The 27,105-nt window shown below is 38.4% G+C and overlaps 1 protein-coding gene across 4 annotated transcripts in view; it reads left to right on the forward strand.

The window, feature by feature from the left end:
* cdk14.S (cyclin-dependent kinase 14 S homeolog) overlaps positions 1 to 27,105 on the forward strand; it is a 288,439-nt gene that overhangs the window by 90,872 nt on the left and 170,462 nt on the right. For all 4 annotated transcript variants that reach the window (XM_041567463.1, XM_018269154.2, XM_018269153.2 and 1 more), the window contains 3 exons: positions 2,060 to 2,154; positions 6,014 to 6,093; positions 22,702 to 22,796. In XM_041567463.1, coding sequence (XP_041423397.1) covers positions 2,060 to 2,154; positions 6,014 to 6,093; positions 22,702 to 22,796 — 270 coding nt within the window. The remainder of the gene's footprint in view (positions 1 to 2,059; positions 2,155 to 6,013; positions 6,094 to 22,701; positions 22,797 to 27,105) is intronic.

The following is a 27,105-nucleotide window of genomic DNA, read 5'->3' on the forward strand; positions in this document are numbered from 1 at the left end:
CTGAATTTAAAAGAAAAATACCATAAACCAACATATACCTCTACAGACCAAAATACAGACCTCTACAGACCAAATAGTGAGGGCTATACATAAGACTAGAGTAAGGAATGAATCTGCACTTTCCTACCTTAATATAAACTAACCAAATTTTGTATCACTTAAAACACATATACTGTACTGATATAGAGCTGTGTATTAAAAAGGTTAGATTTTAAGCAAAAACAGTGGGATCCAAAGAACCAGGATTTGCTTACCCATTTCAATAGCTGTAAGCAAATATATCAAGAAGAACTGAACATAAATAGTGGACTACTTTAAGACCTGGCTTCTACTTGTTTTTGGGTTTTAAAACCAAAGAAGCCCATTGTTATTGTTATTTATATTTAATTTTCTTTTACCAGTGCGCTTTCATTTATAAGAATTCTCTCACAATTTAGTGTATGTTGCTCACTTGCATCTGGAATTAGCAAAACAGTATTTGGTACAATGGCATCCTATTGTCCAAAAAAAATTGCTTTTGAGTTGTCCAAAATTCCAAAACAGTTTTATAACGCAGTATGAAGTTGGTAACTATCAACATGAAATAAATGCAGATTTTACTAGCAGCCAAGATAAATAAACGTATCTGTGAAGTTCTCAATAGACTTGACTTCTCATGCTCTGTATTTGTATTGACAGTAAATACTGAAATATTGCCTTGAATGTCAGCCCAAAGCACGGATAGGGTTGATCACTGCACTTTCACAGTTGCCTGGTTGACAGTATTTTGTTGATTGGAATAACATCACAAGGTGCTTTACAGAGAGGAATACGAGTATACAAAAACATACACTGGGGCTTAAATATACATATATCTGCTAAAATTCAAGTACTGAGAGTTCTTGACAGGGTTGAGGGGAAGTTTCTTGTGCCAAAGTGCTTGCTCGATCAGATTCCTATGCCAATACCACTAGTGAACGTTACTTGTGACACATCAGCATGCCGACATTTATGCTGACGCTCTGGCCAAATAAGCCACATCAATCGCCCATGGAACTAAGTCCCTTTCATCAAACCATGGCCTGCCAGCTTTTTTATCCATGACTCAAGGCATGATGGAATGCTATTTGCTTGATTAGCCCAGAAGCCTGTTATATCTGTATAAAAACACCTGCTTTCAATATAACATGTGTCCATTATTGCCATTTGTGGTTCATCCCTCCATTAATATATCAATGAGAATGTTAGAGTTTGATGCTGGAAAGGATCCAGTTAGTCATGCTTTAGTGATCCCTTTGTTGTACATATGTCAGGCTTTCTGCATAGAAGTGCTTCCTTATGTTACCTTTCATTTCCTCCTTCAAAGTTCATATTGTTCTAGTATATTTGCTCCCTCGAAAGTGCTTTGATATATTTAAATATTTTTACCATAATATAACCCTCTCTTCTCATCTGTACTTTTCTTTGTTTTTTTTTTTTGTCTTAGTCACCTTTCTTTGAACAGTTCTTGTTATGTACATCGAATTAAATAGATTGAATGTTTCCTCTGAGGTCTCTGTACTTGGTTCACTTTCCATTTTACTCCACTGCATTGCTTGCCCTAAACATTTCCAGGAGTAAATGCACGTTCATGCACATGAAATGAAATGGAGCTGCTCTGCTTTGTTATGCACATTTAGCACATATAGCACATATTACATAATAATATGTAATAATTCAGGGATGCACCGAATCCACTATTTTGGATTCGGCCGAACCCCCGAATCCTTCACGAAGGATTTGGCTGAATACCGAACCGAATCCGAACCCTAATTTGCATATGCAAATTGGGGGTGGGAAGGGGAAAACATTTTTTACTTTCTTGTTTTGTGACAAAAAGTCACGCGATTCCCCTCTCCGCCCCTAATTTGCATATGCAAATTAGGATTCGGATTCGGTTCGGCCGGACAGAAGGATTCGCCAAATCCGAATCCTGCTGAAAAAGGCCGAATCCCGAACCGAATCTTGGATTCGGTGCATCCCTACATAATATATAGTTGGTCCAATACAATATTACATTATTTTCTTGTTTTTTTTCCAGCCAACTAGTCCAAAATTTGGAAAAGCCGATTCTTATGAAAAACTGGAAAAATTGGGAGAAGGCTCATATGCCACAGTGTATAAAGGAAAAAGCAAGTAAGTATTTTAAGTTAAAATTATATTAGATCCGTCTGTCTACAACTGAAGATGTATTAGTCCCACCTCCAAATCCATTTTGTAGTCGTGAAAAGCATTTTAAATTAGATTAATCACTGCAAATTATTGTATATCCCTGCTGAATTGAATGGGAATTTAACAGTTATTTGACAGGTGGAAATAAAGCCCAAAAGCGAAACTGGGCTGCCGTTGGTTCTTTCCACGTTAATATATCTCATTATATAGGGATACTGGCTTCAGTTTGGCCAGTGTTCCTTGGAAATGCGAAAAGTTATGCCTTTGCGCAAACAAATTTTGCTTTGTGCGAATTTAATATAGCTTTTGCGAGCCCGGAAACTGTTTAGCGACCACTTCCGACAGTGAAAGACCGCTTGCGAATTTTATAGTTTGCGCCAGTGCGCAGTGAATGTAATAAAACTTCTTACTGAAAAAGTCGTTATGTTTGCTCCAAAAGATTACGACACCTTCAAGCATTTCTTATGAGTGAGCAATTAAAATTCGCAATGCAATAACAGTTTAAGGAACAATATCACATTGTGAGATGTGGATTTTTAGTCTTATTGGTGCGAATTGTTTTGCTCTTTGTGACTTTTATTACATTCCCCTGTTAGTCTGCCATTGTAAAAATTCTCAGTCGTCCATTTTTCAGTTTCCTTGGTGCAACTGACCTGGAAGAAGGGCAGCATTAACCTGTCTATATTGCTAATGCTCTATTGCATCCCAATAAATTCATCCTTCTGTTTCTTCCCAATAATCAACGTGAATTTTTGGTTGGACAAGGGATACAATTAAATTGACGTAGAATAGTAATTAAAATATATATCTCCAAAAAGAATGGCCATTAAACAATTTCAAACATGTATTTGTTCTGTGCTGAATATTATCTGCCACATATCCATTTGTCACCATTGTGTGCAAATCCCTCTGGAAATAAGGATCCTGTTTCCAATGTTTTAGCCTGCATAACATTATACAATTGGAAGCCACTGACAATTGGTTCAATGCCAACTGATGTACAAGAATATTAATAAGCAAATTAATCATGGATATGGAACAGGGCCCAGAGGTACTTCACATGCGACATGTCGAAATGAAGACTGCCCTGTTATTGACATCTGTACACACGGTGCTTCATCAAATATCCGGTTCAATCACAAGTAGCCTTAATCTAGAATCTTTCCATTTAATGACCAGCTCCTCTGCAGCCGTTTTAAATATGGCACTTACATTGAGGCAACCAAGCGATTGTACAGCTATTATTCAGAGTATGTTCCTAAATACTTCAGAATTCCTAAAGACTCCATTTTGAACTCATCATTTTGAAATCAATATTGGAATATAGGAAATACATATTTCATAATGATGGGAAGCGATTATTCTTAAATATTTAAATGTATTGTTCAGCTTATTCATTCAGGAAATATTCCAGCATGTGTGCCAGTTACTCCTCATGCATTATTCCCTTTATCAAGTCTCTTTAGTGCTTTGTTCTCTGTAAATGTGGAAGGGCAAGGATTTTTTTTTTTTGCATTATTTAACTGCAAGTCTTCACCTGTCAGCTAACTGCTGATGCAGAACTATATTTATAAAAGAAGAGGGGATTGTTAAAAATGTATATGCTCCCCCTTTTGGCTAGATGACCAATGTAGATTTTCAGTGAGCCTGTAACCTTCTCCGTCTTTAATTCTTCTTCAGTACTTTATGTCAGGTAACTCTTTTGTAGAAATTTCTTTAGATATTCTAGGGGGAATTTTAAAAAAGATGTAATTGAAAAGGAAGTCACACAAATGTGAACAAAAATTAGCATTTTGCAGTGCTCACATTCTTCATTATTCATAGTTATTACATTGTGAAAGTTAATGGCACATAGTCCACATTGAAGGCCTACTTAGAGGGAACTACCCGTAAACAGTGTAGGTCTCTGTAAAATATGTTGCATAAAATAGCCCATAGGTAAAACACAGATTCAACTAAACAAAATATTTTCATAAATCTATACTTTTGTAATGTTGTGTGCATTTGGATAATTCTAAATAGAAAAACTGCCATTTTAAATACTAAGGGCCACCCCCTGGCTCATATGATTCACTGTGCTTAGACACAAAACAAGGGCGTTGTGCTTATTTTTCCATTAATGATTTGTATTACCTTTACATGGGCAGCGTCAAGTCTCGGACACCTTCCCAAATCCACCTCACCCCTTTCCCGTTAGACACACAACTGGACATTTCTTTTAATGGATTGAAAAGGCCACAAGAACGTTTATTAAACATAAATTAACCATCATATAACTTCACATTTCCAACATGTTAATATAAGAGCAACTATCCAGCAGGATCCCCACCCTTAGCCGCTGAAGGCTGCTCCCATGGAGATCCCTATGCTACTGGATATTTCCACATCCTGAGGCTAGTCCCCTTGTTTTATTCTTCCCCTCTTAACAGTGGCCAATGTCCACAACCCCTAACCTCAGACCTACCCATCTTCCACCGTAACACTTGTACCCTGTTCCAACACTACCTTCCTTCCCACATTGCTGCGACTGAGTTGTTCTTCCCACCCTTATATCCTCACATAACAGGGCGGGTTGGATGGGCTTCTAAGATAAAATGGCGCTGAAGCCTTCCCGCGCACTCCTCTTCACTCTCACTTTTGTCCTTCAGCCACCTCCGCAACTACAATCCCCACTTGCTCCCTAATTTATATGCTGAGACAATTTGCAGTTGGTTTTCATTTTTTATTATTTGTGGTTTTTAAGTTAATTAGCTTTTTATTCAGTAGCTCTTTTCATCAATCTGGTTGTTAGTGTACAAATCACCCTAGCAACCATGCATTGATTTGAATAAGAGACTGGTATATGAATAGGAGAAGCCTGAATAGAAATTTGAGTAATAAAAATTAGCAATGACAATAAATGTTTAGCCTTACAGAGCACTGGTTTTTAGATGGGGTCAGTGACCCCCTTTTGAAAACTCCCGAGTCATAAGAAAAAGGCAAATAATTAAAAAACTATACAAATAAATAATGAAGACCAATTGAAATGTTGCTTAGAAGTGGCCATTCTATAACATACTAAAAATTTGCTAGCCTTAATGTATAAAAATAAAATACTGGAAATACTTTGGCCCATATTATATGGGAGGATTTTTGGTGATTTACCACTGCATTTTTTGAATACCCATAAACAAGGTTTTTAGAATTCCCCAAATTGCCCACCATGTAACATTTTGCTTAATGGCGAATAGTCGAACGATTTTTAGTTCGAATAGTTCGATTCGAAGTCGTAGTCGAAGGTCGTAGTAGCCAATTCGATGGTCAAAGTAGCCCAAAAAACACTTTGAAATTCGAAGTTTTTTTACTTCGAATCCTTCACTCAAGTTAGTGAATCGGCCCCTTAGTGTTAGTTTGGTAAAAGCACCATCAGGATGGATTTTCAGACGTTGAGACAAAGATAAAACAATTAAAATGCAATAGTATGTAATCTAGGGGAAGCTCTTCATTTCAAAATACCTTTAGACAAGTGCTTGAAAAATTGTCTGTAAAATTATTATGAAGCTCATTATTTTTCCAAAATGTTCATATTGTCTGGATATTGTAAAATTCTGACAACAACCTAAGATAGTATATAACTACTACCATATTTTGAAGTGTAATGGTAACATAGGCTTATTGATGGTCCTAATACTACATTGTACCATTCCCTATATGCTCCATCACTGACATCCACTGGTGGTGTCCTTAGATAAAGCCGAGATTGGGAATCAAGGCCAATGCAGAATAATTATTGTATAGAATGCACAATCATATTCGCCAAATCAACATTTCCAATTTTATTTAGGGTAAATGGCAAGTTGGTGGCACTGAAAGTGATAAGACTGCAAGAAGAAGAAGGCACTCCGTTTACTGCAATCAGGGAAGGTATGTACTTCTAATCCGGTTATTGCTTGTTGATTACATGGTCCTATGGCATTTGTTTCAAGTCAACTCCCTCTGAATATATCTAATAAAAATAACCAAATCTGTTTGTAGCAGTTAGTCAATACACAAATGCAACAAAGAATTATATATGTTGGACAAGACAATATAATTTAAAAAAAGTGCCTGAAAACATTGAGCTTGTTTAGGCAAAGAGATTAGCATTAGGTAATTTGTTTTTACTGTTGTTTTGAAGAAATTATTATATTTGGTTTTCTGCATGTTTATTTCTATGTGCTATTTTCTAGTCATGTGGTCAAATCTGGAGCCTGCAGTCCTTTGTGTTCCTATAACACAAGACAGCAGGCTGATAAGTTGTTTACACTAGACCGTGGAGGGGGTTTAGGGAATAAGCAAAATCATGTGATTGCATCTATTTCAGCAGAACTCACGGATCCTCATATTGCTCCATAATTGAGCTAATAGAGCTGATTTTCCAGTTAGTCATTTTAAAATCAAGCTTTTAAACATGTCTTGACTTAAGCTATACTTTGGCTATTGGTTCAAATGCACTCAGGCCCCATTCTAGTCTGGTGAGCAGCTAGAAGGCTAGTTGGAGATGCTATGCTACACCACTGATTTGTTAATACATGTGTTGCACTGCTCCAATACAGTGCACCACAAGAATTCATTTGTCACTTTCTGATCAGGGGGATATGTCCAACCAGTAGAAAAGCAAAGCGGTGTGATAGAGCATGGCCCATATATCTCATAAATAAAACTGATGACTACCTCAAAAGCCTTCCTTTATGATCATCTCTTCTTTCTTTATGACCCATCTCTTCTCACGCACCAGTCTTTTAATTAACTGTACAGCCATATTATCCAGTGAGGTATGTTCCCAATGAAATAATTAGGAGTAGGTATCTGTGGAAGAAATCAGATCCTTGATATAAACTAAGCATGTGTTTTTGTACAGTGTTTGTTTTCTGTATTTGTGTGAAAGAGCGGAGGTGATGACTGCTGAATAATACATATGATCAGGCATTGTTTGTCGGGATCACTATACAGCTATTGTACAAAGAATTTGTCATTAGACTGATTGCTTTAGTACTGCTCATGTAGTATCACAATTGCAAGATATCTTTGAAACTTACCTTGATGTAGGGGTCTGGATTTTGCTCTTTTTATGCTTGTTATTTATAGAGCATGGACATATCATAAAGCACTGAACAGAAAGCGTTCAATCACTTTTGTTAGTCCTTGCCCCAAAGGATCTTAATAATTTCCCTGCCAAACAGGTAACATGGCAAGTTTTAATGCCTGAAATATCGTTTCCTGCTTGCACTGTTATTAATGTATTCTAAAAAGTGGGAATTTTTAAGTGATCACCTAATGAATAACACATATGGGTAGTTTACTCTTTAACTGCTTGTGACTAGGGAATTGTCTGAAAAAGGATGAATCTACCTGCCAAAGAATATTTTGTTATAGGATGACTTATTATTGGCATTAAGATATTATTGGAATGCTCCCAACCCATAATGTTTGGGTTTGACTGAATACCAAATCCTCCAGAAAAGATTTTACAGAATGCCAAACCAAATCCAAATCCAATTTTGCAGATTTAATAAATATTTATTTGAAATGAATGAAAACATTTTTCACCATAGTCAAAGCAAATCCAGAGCTAAGGGTCAGATTTACAAACATTTAAATTCAACCTTCTACAAGGTGTTGGCTGCAAGAAATCCAGAAATGCAACTTTTTGAAAATCACATTTTCAAGATATAGTAAGCGCAAAAAAACTTGAAAAATACAATATATCAAGTTACCAATTTATGGGAATTGAGTTAGCAGAATGAAATCAATTTTTTGCGTTTTTTTCAAGATTAATTCAACTATTTGTAGAATGAGCACATTTAAAATTTCAAGCTTTTTTGAATTAAAAAGAGTTTCAAAATTGCCTCTAAGGATTTGGCCGAATCTGCAAAAAGTGCTGATATTTGTTTTATTCCCAATCATATTATCCATGAATCTGCATTGAAAGCGCCATCTGTATTATTATGCTAGAATTCTTAAACCTACACAATAAATATAAAGGCCAATAAATAGATTACCCAAGTAGCAATACATAATAACAAAGGTGGAACGGTTTTGGGCCCATCTATGTTTAGCTTTTAATTTCTCAGAAATGCAAACATGAGGGGGCAAATTTACTTAAGGTCGAATATCGAGGGTTAATTACTGCGAATATCGAAGTCGAAGGATTTAGCGATATGCGTTCGATCGAACGAACGATTTAATCCTTCGAATCGTTCAATTAGAAGGATTTTAATCCATCGATCAAACGACCTTCCCCATAGGCTAACATTGACTTCGGTAGGTTTTAGATGGCGAACTAGGGGGTCGAAGTTTTTTTTTAAAGAGACAGTACTTCGACTATCTTAATGGTCGAATAGTTGAATGATTTTTAGTTTGAATCATTCGATTCGAAGTCGTAGTCGAAGGTCCAAGTAGCCAAAAAAAAACATTCGAAATCCTACGTTTTTTTCCCTCTATTCCTTTACTCGAGCTAAGTAAATGGGCCCGAGGTTTCATTTTATTATAATGTAGCATTCCGTTTTATGTTTTTTTTACCTTGTATTTGTCTGTCTTTAAAGCAGGAATAAAATCATCTGCCTTTTGCAGTGAGGGGTCTGCCTGTTCCACATTATTGTACAAATGGGAATGTTCCTACCACTGGTAATTTTTTTTTTAAATTGGGTAACCTGCAGAGAAAGGTTTTTATCAGGCAGGTTGAGATAGAAATATAGACAAAAAGCCTTAAAAGGGGTTAGGTGATATATAAAGGATGTTAGAACTTGATTTATAAAGTCGATTCACTTTATTCAGGCTGCTCAGATGAAATTGTCGCTCCTTGGGGAGCCTGATATAAAGGGCTTGACTGCTATGGAACACACATGAAAATGAAGATAATGCACTCATTGCAAATCATTTGAAAGCAAATGGCTAGGTGCAAATAGAAAGAATAATCAAAAAGGCTGTGTTGCAGACATAGAAGGTATATTTTTTGTGTTTGATTTAAATAATGAAGTAAAAAAGAATGCTGGATCCAAAAAGATGAAGGAGATCAAGCAGATGGAAAGGAGAGCGGTGTCTACAAAGCATCCATGTAATGGAACTGTGATCATTTATCATATTTCTTTCTATTAATGAAAAGAAAGCATATTATGGGAATCTGGTGGTCAAATCTAGGTTTAAAATTACTGGTAAATGTTATAAGTCCTAATTGAAAAATGTCTATGACATTGGAGAACCCTCCTTCGCCAATTCACTGGAATTCAGTGGAATGCCGGAGTTTTGTTTGTTCCATGTGATCGATACTTAGCAGCTTTACCAGTCATTAGTTAACATTCTCTGATTTATGTTGAGTTAATTACAGTTAACTAAATGTAATGTATGTGCTCTAAAGTTGTTGTTCCCCCTGAAAGCTGCTGAGGATAGCACCTTGTTTTGAAGAAAGAAGTTATACACATATCATGCTGTTCCTATATGTCAGTGATTGGAATCCCGTAGATGTTGGGGGTGTAACCAGAACAGCTCACATTTGGGTTAAGTTAACCAGTTAAAGACTTTGTTGATTATCAGGGGGTTAATGAGGCTATGACAACAATATATATATAGAGAGAGAGAGAGAGAGAGAGAGATATGCTTATATATGTGCTTAGTGATGTCATCAGTTATAATCTGTGCTCAGTGAAGTCATTTATGTCACACGATTCACGGAAATATGTGTATTATAATAAATAAAGTACCCCGTGTTGAAAAATATAGGATATTATAGGCATACCAAGACCTGGCCTTAGGTCTTGTGCTTTTATATTGTCATGGAACTCCTGGGAGACTTATATTTTCCAGTAGTGGATACATTATTCAATATATAAATATGGCGCTTAATGGTGTTCTGATAACATTGGTGAAACTTATAATAAATTACGTGACCCCTTTAGTAAAATATACTGAATGGCTGTTAGAAGTTGCCTTCATGGCCTAAATAAAAGCTCTCGTGATTGTCATGAATCTCTACTATTAGTAATAAAGGTAACTGGTCTCCTATGTAGCTGTTTTATTGTTGGTGTATTGTGTTAGGACTCCTGAGGATTCTGCTCAGTCTCAGTCAGGCCAGATAAGCTCTGCAGTGATAATTGTATGTAGTTTGCTTTTTCTGTGCAGACATGATAATAACTGTGTTACTGCATAAAAAATATGTTTGGCTTTAAACAATGGGATTTGTCACCTTGTTATTAACAGCTAGTGCACAAGATTCCCGTGGGTGGACTTGGTGAGTGTCTGAAGAAGAGATTGAGTAGATGAGCCTTTGTATTAACTGATGTTGTAAAGTCTGTCTACACTTGTTTTCGTAAATTGTCCTTAAATTAGTAGAATGCTGTTTTAGTTCATCTTTTCTTTAGATGAATGTTCTGCTGTATCTCAGACTTGCAGGGCAAGCAAAGTCATAAATCAAACAGAAAACTGAAGAAGGCTGACGCTTTTTTGTATAGGGCGTGCTGCAATATTTTATGTCAAAATGATGCATGAGTGCGACTGGCTATGAGCTCTACATCTATAACTGCTGGCACATTGACTGCAGCAAATGTTTTTCTTTTCACTTGTACAATGGAGTCTGACACACCAAGCTGTTGCTTAGTTTACGCTTATCCTTTACTCTTGATCCTTTACCTGTACCTTTTACGTTGCTAGAGATGTACTGAATCCAGGATTTGCACTGAGGAGGGTCACAGCTTATAACATTTTCAGTCCAGGCAGGCCAAATGCAAGCTGCCATGTTTTGACATATTGCACTCTGCCCCGCCATCAGTATCTGTGGATGATATTCCTTGCTCTGTAGAATGGAGCACAAGAACCATGAATACAGTGTTTCCTGTGTTCAGGGGTGATGGGAGTCATGTAGGTGCAAGTTAGGGAGTACTGGCAGGCAGTGGGGTAACTACAGAGGAAGCCGGCTCCCATTTTGGGGGTACAGGGAAAAGAGGGGCCTGGATAGCAAGGTCGGCTTTCTCTGTAAGTTGAAAATTTAAAAGAAAAGTAAGTTGGAGATTTTTTTGATGAGGAACCTGGCACCCACATTTTTCTCCCCTTCTGGCAGAGGCAGGAAGTGTTGCCACTGATGATACCATTCAGGGCAGGTCCACAAGGAAAGGGCTGTGATATAAATGGGCAGGGCTGTGATGTCAAGGGGTTTTGTTGAGATGTCGAGGGGGCAGAGATGCATCATCAAGGTTGAATTGGGAGGTGATTTGGTGAGTCTGTGGAAGCTGGAAAGGAGCATATCAGAGGCAGTCTGGAGACAAATAAACTGGTTATTACACATTTAAAGTGATAATGACACTTTCCTATAAAAATAGGAATGTGTCGGTATCAGTAAATAGAAGCTACACGTGAAATATAATCAGCTAAAAGCTCCCGAAAGCTGCCCCCAGCCGGGCAAACCTTAGTAACGACAATCCTCCAACACCATTAAATCATCTTGTGACTGAGTTGTTTCAGTCACTCAGCCTAGGGGCAGCACGATCCCTGGATAGGCTAATTACAAATGAAAACAGGACTCCAGCCTATGGAGGGATTGCCCCGCCCCCAGTCCAGCATGACTGAAACAACTAAGCAAGACGATTTAGGGTAAGGCCACAAGAGGAGATTCGGGGAGATTTTGTCGCCTGGCGACTAATTGCCTCGTCATTTGAGCGACTATCTCTCTGAACTGCCTCAGCGTTTTTCCCCATAGGCTAGAATGAAAAGTCGCCTGCACTAATGCACACGCGGCAATGCGGTTTTTATAGTCGCCCGAAGTTGCCTCACTGGGGAACTTTTTTATGCCTATGGGGAAAACGCTGAGGCAGTTCAGTGAGTCACTCAAAAGACGAGGCGATTAGTCACCAGGCGACAAAATCTCCCCGAATCTCCTCGTGTGGACTAGCCCTTAATGGTGTCGGAGGGTCGCCGTTACTAAGGTTTGCCTTAGTTGATCAGAAATAATCAAGGTGAGAGATGCAGCATATGGTATTGAGTTTGGTAGCTAAAGAGGTAGACTTCTCTAAATAAGTGAGTTTTAAGAGATCTTTTGAAAGCAGAAAGATTGGTAGAAAGTCAGACAGAGCATGGGAGAGAAATCCAGAGAAGGGGTGCAGCCCTTGCAAAGTCTTGAATACAAGCGTGTGAGGAGGTAACGAGAGAAGGGTTGAGGAGCAGGTCAGTAGAGGAGCGTAGTAAGTGGTTGGGTGAGTATATAGAGATGCGTTCAGAGATGTAGGATGGGGCAGAGTTATGAATTACTTTGACTGTCAGGTTCATTAATTTGAATTTTATTCTGGAAGGTAGTAGAAGCCAGTGGAGGGACTGGCAAAGTGACATGGCAGAGAAAGAGGTGTATAAGCCTGGCAACAGTATTCATTATGGACTGAAGTGGTGACAGTCTCTGGCTGGGAAGGCCAATTAATAGGCAATCCTGGGGCAATCCTGGCCCCTCTGCCGCCCCCCCTCCCCCGTGCACTTACCTTTTTGTGCCTGAGGGGGTCCGGGGGGTCCACCAGGGCAGCAGAGAGGGCCAGTGCACTAGTGCCGCCCCTGGTACCTAGTGGGACACTGCCACCTGAGGCGACAGTAGTCCAGGAGTGATATGATGAGAGAGGGAATAAGAATTCTGGCAACATCTTGGGTGATAAATGATCATATTTTGGATACAATCCTTAGGTGAAAGTGACATGATTTAATAAGTGACTGAATATGAGGAGTGAAGGACAGGGCAAAATCTAGGATAAACCCAAGGCACTGAGTGATTAAGTTGATTAGTTTGCCTAGGAAGGAAGTAAAATGTTCAGTTTTGTGGTCTGATGTGCCTATCTAGGGTTGCCTGCAGCTAAAGGGGGTGGGGCAATGAGTTGTGGTTAAAATGTTGATGTTCTGAGAAGGATCAATGTAGTGGGTTAAAAACCGAACAGGTAGCAAAATTACCACTGCCTGACCCTGGTATGTAGAAAGAGAAAGCCTCATTTGTTTATTATCACAATTGCTTAACACAGTTAACACTCTCTTAATTCCTCTCTGATGTTTAATTAGAAATATGTATATTATATATAGATACTGTATATACAGGAGCACTTTGCATAAACAGAGAGTGTCATCCCTTTTCCCCATTTTCTGCAGACGGCATTCACAGCTTTTCCTGGAGTACATACCTGTAAGTACATACCTGTAAGTACATCCTAGACCCACTGTTATAGGGATTGTCAAAAAAGGTGAGATCTGGTTTTATATAGGGAAAAAAATCAAAACCATAATAGATACATTTCTTTTTTGTATTGACAGACTCACATATAAAGCACGTTTCTTTTGCAACCTCTTCTACTTTTCCTTCACCTTCATCCAGTTTTTCTAGAGGTCACATGCCAGTTATGCTCTGTCTCCTGACAGTAGTTGTGTGTCTGTGTTAGAGTAGTCTACTGATCTCATTTTCTTTATGATGACAGGCATGTCACTATATATTTCGGTCTCTCTGAACACAGTTGTTAAAACCAGCACTCTAAAAGCATGTGTGATTTATAGATGGCTAAACTTCTCTGACCTGAACAGAAAGTGTGGACTGCTAATGTGTCCCTTCTTTACAAAAAAATCTTAATTCGCTCCATACCTGCTTGGATAGAGTGGGTGGAGAACAGGACTGACTGGAGAAGGACGTAGGTACCAGAGAATAGGGCAGATAGCTGCCGGACAGATAGCAGACAAGACTAGAGCAGGGGCCAGACTGGAGCTAAAGGTAGTGAAGGGAAGAGCTAAATGAAGAGAAGGCCAGACTGGAGCAGAAAGGCAAACAGGCTAGATTGGAACAGGATGAAGAACATGCTAAACTGGAGTAGGACTTGGGAGCAGAGAATATGGCAGATAGGAGCAAGAGTAGACCAGACTGAAAGAGGTACAGAGCAGGCCAGCTTCTTCGGCCCCATAAAACTAAGGGGCCCATTTCCTAACAATTGAATTCCTCTGTTTGGAGTAGGTTTTTACTGACTGTGCTCTATGTGGAAATGAAGAACACCCAATATCAAAAATAATTATGGCAACTGTACTTCAGATGAAGCATGCAAGAATAAAGTTTATTTAGTGGCATGTAGGAGGGTAGCAACTACTTTTGGACATGGTTCTTTTAATAGACCATTGCCAATGCTTGAATAAACTCAGTAGGAATGTCCCCACCTTAAACCACAATTGGTTGCACTACTTCCTTTTCTCCATGGTATTTTATGAGTCATGGACTTTTCTTGGTGTGAAGTTGATGTGATTTCCAGCTGTTATTTGACATATTACTTTGGACCAATGTCAGATTTTATCCCTGTCGTCTATAGGAACCAGGAATGCTTCTTTAGATTGCATTCTTTGGTTAGTTCTTGGTAATACCCATCCTGCTGGTAGATTTTCAAAGTTCCAGGGATTCAAATAGCAATAGCTTTCCCATTCAGCAGAGGTACAGAAGTGTAAGATGTTTTATGCCTATGTTAAAGTTGGAAAAAGTTTGTAAAACCTAAGGCTTCATGAAATTATTACATTCAGAAACTTTTTTTTCATACTTTGCCAACTTCAACATTGACTTGAGCCAAAATGTATTTGAACTGTGCCGAAATCCAGTTATTTCACAGAGCATGATGAAGAACTTGTGGGTAAGATCAGAGAAAGAGAAATCATTTATGTCTTTAAATAAGTTTGTCAAATGATTTTTAAATAATTGGATTTCATTAACATTTTACTACTTCAACAGAATTTCCTTTGTGAACTATTTCTAAATCTGAATGAGAACGTTTTTGAAAGATTTTATTACTAGGTGATTTCTATAGAAATAGAAACCATCAAAGTGCATTAAAAAATTTAGGTAAATGTTATTATTTGTATGCTTTATAAACAGGGCCCTTCTGCCATGGTTGCTATAAAGACATAGGGGCAGATTCACTAAAGGACGAAGTGGCTAACTCTAACGACAATTTGCCAGCATTGCCACCCACAGGGACATCGCCAATTCACTAACAGGCACAGGCGCTAATTCGCTAGCGAAAGAGACCATTGCTAGCATTCGTTCGCACTCTATCGCCAGACGACATTTTTGCTTTCGTGACTTTGCCACTTCAGACCAGACAAAGTGTTAAAAAGAAGCTTCATCTTCCTCAATCTTCTGTCACTTACATCATATCCTGTGTGCCGAAAATGCATTAAAGTTACAAAAACGCTGGCGACTCTTTTTTGAAGGGGGATTGGTTGCAAAAGTCCTAACAAACTTTTTTTGGGGAACCAGTTTTCTCCAGACATTTTATAACATATGGAACATTAATTTTACAGTGGGCTCCTGTGTGGGGCATTATATTAACTCTTTGTCTTTATTAAGGTTCCCTGGACATTTGTAATAAAAAGTGGTAACTCCAAGCATTTGCACCAACATTTATAATAAAGACCTCCATACAACTTTAAATTACCCGCCGTATGCAAATCTACCTAAGCGCAAGATCTCTAGTGAATTTTCGCTAGGCACAAACGAACGCTATGAAATGCTCGCACTGCCGAAGTTACGATAGCGAGAAGTTGCCAGTGTTCGGCACCCAGGGCGTAACTATACATATTAGTGAATTAGTGTAGTGGTAGCGAATTTGCGCCTGGCTTAGTGGTGCGATGTGTGCGAACCAGTCGCTGGCGAAAATTCGCCCTTTAGTAAATCTGCCCCATAGGGTCATCCAAAGACATTATTGAAACAGGACTTACTCTTGTTTTCCACATTGGAAAAGTTATGCAGATGTGTCCTTTTGCAAATTCAAATTTGGTCATAATAATAGCCAATTACGGAGAGAAAGCACGTACAGGTACTATTATTTATTGGAGGGTCCTATGGATACTTTTGGTATGAAGAGAGAGGATTTATACTCACCAGTTATGGCAACAAGAAACAATGCGCTTGTGTTTGATGTTCAGAACTGTGTAAATGCATAAACATAAGCTGGTTCTGATAAATATCTCTTGCTTATACTGTAGCAAGAATACTTTTTCATTAAAGGAACATTAACCACCAAAAATGGATGTATTTTAAAGTAATTAAAACAATATTAAAACAATATACTGCTAACACTGTGTGTTTGCTTCAGAAACACAACTATACTTTATATAAACAAGCTGCTGTGTAGCCATGGGGGCAGCCATTCAAGCACAGGATACACAGTAGATAACAGATACGTCTGAAAGAATCCTGTTGTATACAACAGAGCTTATCTGTTATCTATTGTGTATCCTGAGCCCTTTCTCCTTTTTCAGCTTTCAATGTCTGCCCCCATGGCTACACAGCAGCTTGATTATATAAACTATAGTTGTGTGTTTTACAAGTGCCGCACAACAGTACATTATATTTTCATTACTTAAAAATACTTTTTTTTGTTGTTGTTAATATTTCTTTCAGCTAGCGCCATGGGGATGTATAAATCAGCCATTTTATGTGGAAGATTCCATCTTCAGTCTCAGTTCCGTTGTTTTCTCGCATGTTAAAATAAAGTGAAATAAAATCTGTGTTTTTTCCATAAACAACGTTTAAGTAGAATAAAATGCCAATGTCTGGATGATTTGTTCCCAGGCCCAGTGTGAAATTTCTTGCCAACTATGCGAATGTCCAAACACTAAGAATAACTATCTAGAGGTGTCTACAAGGAAATGCTTTTAAATATTGTGAAACATGAAGCATACATCTGTTTCAGTGCGGTTATGTACAGTAAAATAAATCTGGCCTCTTATTTGGCAAACTATATGCATGCTACAATTAGAGAAGAGAGGGCCAGGGTCATACAAGGGATTCAATCAGATGGGAACATATACTAAACTGTAGCTCATTCAATAACATTCAAGGCCACAGGTTGGACATCCCTGATGTACAGTATATATTGAATACTTAAGTCAGAAGGCTAGTAGAAACCAAAAACCTAGATCAAGTGACCTCTCTATTCTACCCTGAAATTTGCCCTATCACAATAACCAATAGTGTGTAATTTGCATAGCATAATCTGGGGTTGGGACATGAAGTATAAAGGAAACTGGAGAGTCTTCAAATGTAAAAAAAGTAGTTTTTATTGACGCACTACATGTTTCGGACCCCTTAGGTCCTTCCTCTGAAGCAGCACCAGAGGAAGGACCTAAGGGGTCCGAAACATGTAGTGCGTCAATAAAAACTACTTTTTCACATTTGAAGACTCTCCAGTTTCCTTTATACTTCATGTTACTACTGTGGAGATGGCTACTCCACCAACTTGTTGAAGAGTCTGACTACTAAGTCATTTGGAGAATTATTTGGGAATAAGAGTTGGAATCCTGGGGTTGGGACATCAGCACGCAAAGGCCTCACAACAGAACCCTCCAAAGTTCTGCTTCTCTATATCAAATCTGGCACCACAGGTTAGAGCTCTGCTAATTTGTCATATAGTGGACTGACTATCCATTGTACCCGATATTGTTCAGGGGTCAGAATATGGTTGAATTTCAGATAAAGACATTTAGGAAGCCTACAATTCTTCTTTGGCCTTCATCTGTGGAACTGGTGGATGTGTCTGTGGGGCCTGGTATGAACAAGGCCCAGTAAAACTGTTCTTCTTGAGAGGGCCAAGCCTTCCTGTGACAGTCGAGGGTCTTAGGTTTAGACAGTTACTGAACTAGATACTCAAAGCTCCAATCGTGATAATTCATTCCTACACCTAACTTCATGAAATTCTTGCTGATTATGATAAATAGATTATGCTGATTGGAGCAACATTGCAGGGCATTTATTTCAGAAAGATCTTAATTACAAGTCATTCTGAATTAAGAAAGACAGTTGGGCCTATGGCGATGAAATTTTAGAGATGGCATGTCGCCTCATCCTAATCTACATTGCGAATTCCGAGTTCGACTCAGAAATGACGCATGCGTGCGAACGCGGTGGGTGCGATGTGCTTTCAGCCGGCGGGTGTTAGGACCCTGAGACCTCGGGCGCTTTGCAGGGAAATCCGGCCCTGGAAAAGTCTTCAAGAAAAACACAGCAAGTTTATTTTTAAAGATATACCTGGATGAATGAGAATCTTCACAAAAATATGAACTAGATACTGTTATACCACATTCTAAGACAGACAGTACTAGCTATAAAGAGCAGCCTGTGCTCCAACCAGGAGAAACAGAAGGGAGTAGCTCTCCCCTCAGCCCTGATAGCCTACGTGAAGTGACCACAGCACTGAAAGTGAATCAGGTTATGTTCTTCTCCCTTTTCCATTTCTGCTGTAAGGACCTCATTTCCTAGAAACCATAGAAGGTGAACCTTTAAACCTTCCAGGCCATCTCTACAGGGTGTCACATTGCTCTGCCTGATCACTTTCACCTTTATAATTATTCAAATCTATGCGTTTATCTGTCTTCTGTTATTTTCTTTTGCATGAACCTCTGTTTTTATACAACAACTAGAGAGGTGTAGTCTAATGAACTCTTGCATTTAGCAAAGGTCCATCCTTTGCGAGAGTTACTTAAATGGACAAGGCCTGTTTTGGTCAAGATGGGCTTACATTACCATTCAAATACATTGTTCCCGCAGTGCTTTACCATCTAAGTCAACCAGTCAGTGGCAAGCAGGAACATTTAGATGAGAATGCTGGGAGCTGCAGTACAGACGCTGCTGCACAACTGTGATTTATATAGTGAAAATATCTCATTTTTACACAGCATACAATATGTCCACTTAATTACCTTTTCCCCCCAAGTTGCCACTCTGATATTAGGACAAACCCTCTTTCTGCCTTATCCTAAGCATTGTCGGACTGGGATGCCAGGGGCCCACCAGAAAGCCTTATACCTTGGGCCCACCAGAATACCTAAAACCGTGAACCCACCAGAAAACCTTACACAGTGGACCTTTCCAAACTATTATTCTTCCTCTACTCGCTCAACCTCTTTATTCTTCTAGTCTTTTATATCTACTTACAATATTCTCCCATTATTAAGCATTTTTCCCCATAAAGAAAAATAGGGAATGACCATGAAATAGGCCAAATGTTTTAAAACAAGAGGGCCCACTAACACCTGGGCCCACCGGGAGTTTTCCTGGTATCCCGGTGGGCCAGTCCGACACTGATCCTAAGAACTATGCCGTACACAATACAAGTAAATATTCTGACCTTTTTAGTCAGGCCTTGTGACTGGGGAAGTTTTCCCTTAAAATGCTGATTGGCCAATGTACAGTGCAACTTTTTTTTTTATTATTTCAACACGCCAAATAGGGGCTTGGGTGCTAAATTACATTTTTTCTATTAAAAAATAAACTTTTCAACAAGCAGCTGCTCATTAAAGTGGTTGTCAAGCGCCAGGAGGATAAATCACTGAGGTATGTTTAAGCTGGACTTCTGTGCCAACATGTCTTTCTGTTTCGTTCAAGTGTTCCACCTAGTGGACTGTTGCAGAGACAAAGAATAACGTGAGCAGTTAGCAGAAGGCTGAATTGGTAAGCGAACACAGAAATAGGCAAATCAGCTTTGTAATAACTGCTGGACACAATGAACGCTACTTCACACGTCACTGATAGTAATTTGCCAGGCATGGATTTGAAGCGAATTTCCGCGTTTCATCGGCCCACTAATAAATTAGAGAAACTGCAGAAAAAATGCGCCTGTGAAGAATCTGGCGCGACCAAACCATTTGTCATGCATCAAAATTGATGCGCAGCAAAATTATTCAAACACCATTGCATTTGGACAAAATAGTCCAGAGTATAAAAATTGTATTGCTCGCGTCAAAATTGATGCATGTCTAAATAATTTTGACGCCCATTGATTTCCACGCGTTTTGCTAATTTTTGGCCGTTTTGTGAATTTTTTGGCAAAGCAAAACAGGAAAGGTTTACCCATCACTAGTCACTGATGGTCTTGTTGCATAACTGTATTGGAAATACAATCATCTCTTTTACTCGAATTCCATTATACAAAAAGCTCTGTATTACAGAAAGGCCACCTCCCATAGACTCCATTTTGATCAAATAGTCCAAATTTTAAAAAATTATATAAATAAATAAAGTATAGCTGCATTCTGAGATGATTCAAGATTTTGATGACTACAGTAGTGAAATGGCAGAATAGGGTTTCCTGTTGCACCTGTTATATTCTGTCAGGTGTCCTTCCCTAAAACATTTATTCATCCATAGCTTCTGTGCAAGTACGACGTACAGTAATGGTCACAGAGGTTGTCCTGTTTTATCAATATATGTTAAAATTTCTCATTAATAAGGGTCTCCCCCCCTGTACCCCCTGTACTTTCTTATGCCCCTGAATTCTAGAGGTTGGATGCAGCTTAGGGAATACCTGTATCAGTTATGGCATTGCTGAACATGACTGCTGCCTGTTACCTGCCTATCTGTTTAAAGGTGAAGCTGCACAAAAATGCAATTTGAGGTTGGATGTTGATTTCATTGACAGGTAGAAAATGTAACATGCTCTGTGTCTTTAGAAATATTTAGCTGCATCAGCTAATAGCTGGCTGGGGGAACATTTCTTTTGAAGTCTTTACATCCTTGTTAGGCGATGCAGTTTAATATGGCAAGGCACAGCAGGAAGGGAAAGGTCAATTTAAATTGCTTCTCTGAACCAGCTGAAAAACTGCACATACAGCATCCTTTTCTAAATCCTATCCTACTGAAATGTATATGTAATATAAACATTATATTATTATTTACATTCATATAATTCATAGATCCTGCTTTTTGCAAAAGACTTTGTCTTTTTTCAACCCAATTTAACTATGTAACTATGGATTTATGGACTGAAGCTTTCTTGGGGTTGTGATAGAGTTGTGTATTTTCTTGGGGTTTTGAATGCTGTTGAGAGTTGACTGGTAACCTTTTTGTTGTGAAATGAGAAGGTTGTAGTATACATGGTGGGCAATGGAGCTCAATGTCATTTATTTCCAAACTTTTGTGCTTTTGTAATACTTTGTTGTGTTTAGGCATATTGGATAACAATAATCTGTGTGTTCTAGCAAACATTGTACTGTATAATGGGGAAGCAGCATGAATATATTCATGGAAAGCGATATGTTTTTCCAGAAACTACCTATCCGTTTTATGTAGGGGCGCATGGAATTCTCCTTCACTTGCTGTAAGAAAAAACAATTGACTATATCTATATTTAGTAAACTGAGTCTAAAGCGATATGGGTGGGAGTAGCTGTTCTCCGTCCGTTTTAAGGATGCCCTATGTGAGGTGGGAATTTCCATATTGGCCCAGGAGTGTAGGGTGTTTTCACTAGTCTATAAGGAGGAGATACCTGTGTTAGGTCTCTTTGGATCTAGTGGAGGAGATGATTTAGCAGAACAAATATACATTGAAGTAGTCCCTATAACTAATTACTCTAGGAGTGAGAGGTAAGGTGGCTGTACTCATAAAATATGTTGTATACTAGACTTCTGTAATAAAAAATATTTGGCATATAGTTGAAAACATCATTAACAAGACTGTTACCTTAGAGATAGCATTTGCAGAAGGAAGGCCATGAACACTAAGGGGTGCTTGATAATGCTAAAGGGAAATACGGCCAGTCATGCATCAAAGCTTTTTCCGTGTATTTTCCCTAGAGTGACTTCCAGCTTTTGTCATTTGAATTTTCCCCTGTTGACTTTAATGGATTACATGAGGTCTAAATCGGTGTCAAATCCTGGATTAGGATTTTGTAAAAACCTTGTTAAATACACCTTTTTTCACGCAGCTTTTCACACCATTTTTTTGGCATGATTCCCTTTACATAGGATAATAAATAGACCCCTAAGACAGCCGTTGGAATTTCAGTTAGAACTCCATTCTCCAAAAAGATTGTACTATTGTTGTCACAAGATTGCATGCATTGATTTATGAAAAAAAAGGGGACAGACAGAGCCAACATTTTTTAATGAATGATCATCATAACATCTCTTCTGATCAATTGCGGAACACAAACAAATACAGTAGAACCCGTATTTTAAGTTTTTTAGGGGGCCAGAAAAAAATGGTGTAAATTCCAGGAACATGTCAAATCAAGGAAATGTATTATGCATAATATATAGGTGGGACCACAAAACAACAATGTAAAATGGGGGAAAACTTAAAATCAGGGGATGTAAAATTAAGGTTCCACCGTAGATTATTATATATGTATTGTATGGCATTCACAGGGTAGCTAGTAGAGCAGCAAGAAGTTCCAAAGAGCAGAGGGATTTGTACCCTAGGCCCCCTATTTTAATGACTCAAGTGGGGCGATCCTAAAGGAGCACTGCTGTGAGGCCCTAGTTTACAACCTTTGAAATACTCATAAGTATATCCATATACAAGTATGGGATCAGTTATCCGGAAACCCATTATTCAGAAAGCTCAGAATTACGAAAGGGTCATCTCCCATAGACTCTATTTTAGCCAAACAATCCAGATTTTTTTTAAATTGTTTCCTTTTTCTCTGTAATAATAAAACAGTAACTTAAGAACTATAACGAAACACTTCAAGTATCTCTTTGCCAACGTTATTTTCTATCTTTTTCCACTTTCAGCTTCACTTCTGAAAGGACTGAAGCATGCCAACATTGTGCTGTTGCATGATATTATTCATACGAAGGAGACTTTGACCCTCGTCTTTGAATATGTGGTAAGTGGTTGGTGGTGGTGGAAGGCGACGCTGTTGTTTCTTTGAATTATTTTGAGAGCAGTTTTCACAAGTGATGTGCTATGTCTTAAAAATAATGCATATGTTTAGCAGCATCATAGATGTACTGTGAATATTATACCAATTATACCAGAGGTGCAAATACGAGAATGTGATAATGGCAGATATTGTTATAAGGAGAGGGGTTCTGGTTCTAAGCTGAGCACCAGGTTATAAATATATAACGGGTTTCACAGAAAAATTTTTATGGAAGGAATAACTAAAAGACCTATAAAATCAAATACTGTTAATATGTGCTTTATGTGAACAACTTGGTATCTGCATGAGTTCTTCATAAAGTGGTTCTTTATTAGATTTATGGTTTGCTCTTGATGGCTATTAATGCCCGTTTTTTTTACTGTACGTACATCCTGGAATATACAGTATTTACTTGAGGTTACAAAATATACAGTTTTACTTTGATAGAAACCCAAGTGTTTAACTGTTGGTAAAGTGATTGATGTTGCTAAAATGACAGCAATTCAACTTTCTCAAATGTTAAGGCTGCCACAAGTGATGGGCGAATTTATTCGGCAGATGCAAATTTGTGGCGAATTTCCACGTTTCGCAGTCAGCGAATAGATTCTTGAATTTGCTGTGAAAATTCACCAGCGTCAAAGGTTTTGTTGACACCGGCGGCAATTCCGAGGCCAACTAAAATTCGGACACAGCGACAATTCAGACGCCGGCGCACAATTAGACGGACGCTCATTGATTTCAATGCATATGCCGGCATCGGAATTGTCGCCGGCATTAATTTTGATGCCCGCGAATTGACGCCAGCATCAAAATTTGTGTTTCATGAATTTTTCGCCGTTTCACGAATATAATTTTTTGGCGAAACAGGACAAATTCGCCCATCACTAGCTGCCACAGGACAGAGAGTGTTTTGTGGGCTACTATGAAAGGCTGATGGTAACAGGTTACTTTACTCAGTGGAGTAAGCCATTAAAAACATAGGTTCACACTCTGACTCCAGCCCATGCTTATTGTTAAAACACTCTGTTAAAAGGGGTATAGATTCACGGGAGGAGACAGTAATTCTTCTAACTATACTAAGCACTGGTAAAGCACCTCTAAAATATGCCCTTTAGCTTTGGTTTCCATTGCTCCAAAGGGATAATATTGAAATAGAGAAAGCCCACGGTAGAGCAATTGAACTGTTTAATAACATATAGTCTAGAAAGGCTGGCCAAGTTGGGGTTGTTTACATTGGAGAACAGGCACTTAAGGGGTGATCTGATAGCTATGTACTGTATAAATATATAAGGTGATCATATAACAATATCTCTGATGCTTTATTTACCAGTAAGTCCATTCAGAAAACACAAGGGTATCCATTTAAATTAGAAGAAAGAAGGTTCTTCATTATGTCAAAAGGGTTTTTACAATGAAAGCTGTGAAACTGTAGAATTATTTTCCTGAAACGTACTGGCAGATACATTAGATAGCTTAAAGCCAAGCGAGAAAATACATAGCTTTTAGCACAAAGTTGATCCAGTAACTGGACCGATTGTAATCTTGGAGTCAGGAAAAAACAATTCGCAGATGGAGATGCAAGTTATACATTTTTTAACTGTACAAATAAAATATATATTTTTAACTAATTTTCTCTGGTCCTGTGGATCCGAGTGACGGTTGGCCCTGCTTCTTCTTCATTCCTCTGGATCTACCAGCAGTTAGGCAGATTTAATTTAGATGAAAGGATTGATAATTAGATATTAATACATTTCTAATATTGATTATCTATAAATTATATTAGATAAATGTATGTTTTTCAACCTATATTACTGTTACTATGTTACTCTTGCAATGTGTACAGTATATTCTGTGGAATACATTCAAAATTGACGTATTTACTCATTCGAGAATTATCTGCTCAATATGAATGATATTCAGTAAACTCCTGGACCTGTCTTTGCTGTTTCTCTAACACGATTATGAGCCAGGTTTGGCCATGTATTGTAACCCTTAGCAATCTTTGTGTAATTATGATTTATAGGTTCAGAGTAGTTAAATTAACAAAAGTATCTGCTAGTTGCAGAACTAGGGCAAACTTTGCTCATCTGCATATTTCTGAAAGTAAGTAAAGCAATGAGTGAAAGAACTTGCCATGGGTAGGGCCAAATACCTGCCATATTCCCCCACAACTGGCCTAGAAATAATTAACTCTCACCACTTGCTTATATTGGAGTTTTTGTTATCCACAGCCTTATTATAAGACATGAACATTAACAATACATAAACAACAGATACATATTGTTATAACAATAAATATCAACAGTAATATAACAGTAAATAATCCTCAGCATCTGCAAGATCCCTGGCAATGGACCAAAGTTAGGTGCATGACAATCACACCAGCCACCAGTCGCTTGTGCATTCAGCATGGTGGGATTGTCAAATTGCCTGCTTCAACCAATGTAATATAACACTTCCCAGAGTCCAATGCTCTTAGAGAGGAAAACCAAACTTGGGACTTATTAAACTCCACACTGCCAAACAATGATCACCATTTCCAGGGACCCACCACCGGCTGTGACAATGGGCTATCATTCTCAGAACTCGAGTCTGACGATAAGCCCCATATACTCACCATTCCTTGTCAATTTAACCTGTATCCCACTAACACCGGCCACAATTGTGACAACTAGCACAACGGGTTGGTCAAAGGGAGGGAGGGTGGGACTCTGTTTACTTTCTCCAAAATGGATACCCTCCCTAGCTGTTGCTTGTTCAAATTACCTAAACTCAACCACCAAACGCTACGTATCTAAAGGTGGCCATAGATGCACAGATAATATCGTACAAAACTCATTTTTGTACGATATTCGTTGTGTGTGTGAGCCGACCGATATCGGCGAAAGACTTGGGGGCACATTTACTAAGTTCGAGTGAAGGATTTGAATGAAAAAAACTTCAAATTTTGAAGTATTTTTTTAGGTACTTCGACCATCGAATAGGCTACTACGACCTTCGATTCGAAGTAAAAATCGTTCGACTATTTGACCATTCGATAGTCGAAGTACTGTCTCTTTAAAAAAAAACTAAGACTACATATTCCGGCAGTTTAAACCTACCGAGGTACAATGTTAGCCTATGGTGACCTTCCCCATCACTTTTCTAAGCTTTTTTTGATCAAAAAAAAATCCTTAGATTGATCGCTTAAAATCGTTCGATTTTTATTCGACCCTTAATAAATGTGCCCCTTGCATATCGGTCGGCTCGTCGATCAGCAGGACAGAAAATTTTGATCGGGTGCCTTTGAAGGCACCCAAATATCGGCCACTGTTAGTGCTGAATCGTCAGATACAGATAGAATTCTATTGTTTCTACCTTTATATCTGACGATCCAGCTCTACACGTGTAAATTGAAACGACTGATCTTTCTTGGAAAGATCTTTTCCAAGAAAGATTGTAATTGTTACGTCAATGGCCACTTTAAGCCCAACAGTAACCACCTGCCTGGCAGCTTTGTCTCGCCCCAGTCATGGGCCCTCAGTCTGCAGTTTTGCTGTACCGGCCTTCCCTAACCAGCTGCATGTGATAGGATAACTAACACATTTTATAAGGATGCAAGTGTGATATGTTTTGGCCACTGTTTACTGTACTTTTGCAGGTTAAGGCAGTGTATTGTTTATACTCTAAAGAGCTTTTTTATGTGTAGGAGAGTAATATTGAGGCAATCACTCATCTTCTACTTCTTGAATAGAGACTAATTTATTCTTTTAGCTGTTTCAGCAGTACTAGATTCAGGCCATAATGAACTAAAAGTGGTCATACTGTCCAACCATCTGGGTATTTATGGCTTCCTGCACTCTTATCAGATAGCAATCAGTTCGTCCAAAGTGTCAGTGCCCTTTCATAGTGCATTCATAAGGCATCAGTAGATGCATGAGCGAGGTGACCTGCAGTATCTCCTCTTTCCTTTTAGATCCAGCTGGAATGTTTCTATATGATTGTACGGGGCAGATTTATCAAGGGTCGAATAGTAAATTTGAACTCAAATTTTCGAGTGTCAAAATTTACACATTCAAATTTTAATCCCCCTATTGAAATGTAAATTTGAATGTGAGATTTATCACACCTAAAACCTGCCGAGTTAATTTATAAGTCAATGGCAGAGGTCCGTTGAGCCATTTGGAGATGTTAATAGACATTGACATTTTTTCTTAAATAACCTTCCAGTCGATTTGTGAGTATATTTGAATTAAAAAACTTCACATGAATTCGAAATTCGACGTTTGATAAA

The sequence above is a fragment of the Xenopus laevis genome, chromosome 6S (genome assembly GCF_017654675.1).
Source record: "Xenopus laevis strain J_2021 chromosome 6S, Xenopus_laevis_v10.1, whole genome shotgun sequence".
Classification (NCBI taxonomy): domain Eukaryota; kingdom Metazoa; phylum Chordata; class Amphibia; order Anura; family Pipidae; genus Xenopus; species Xenopus laevis.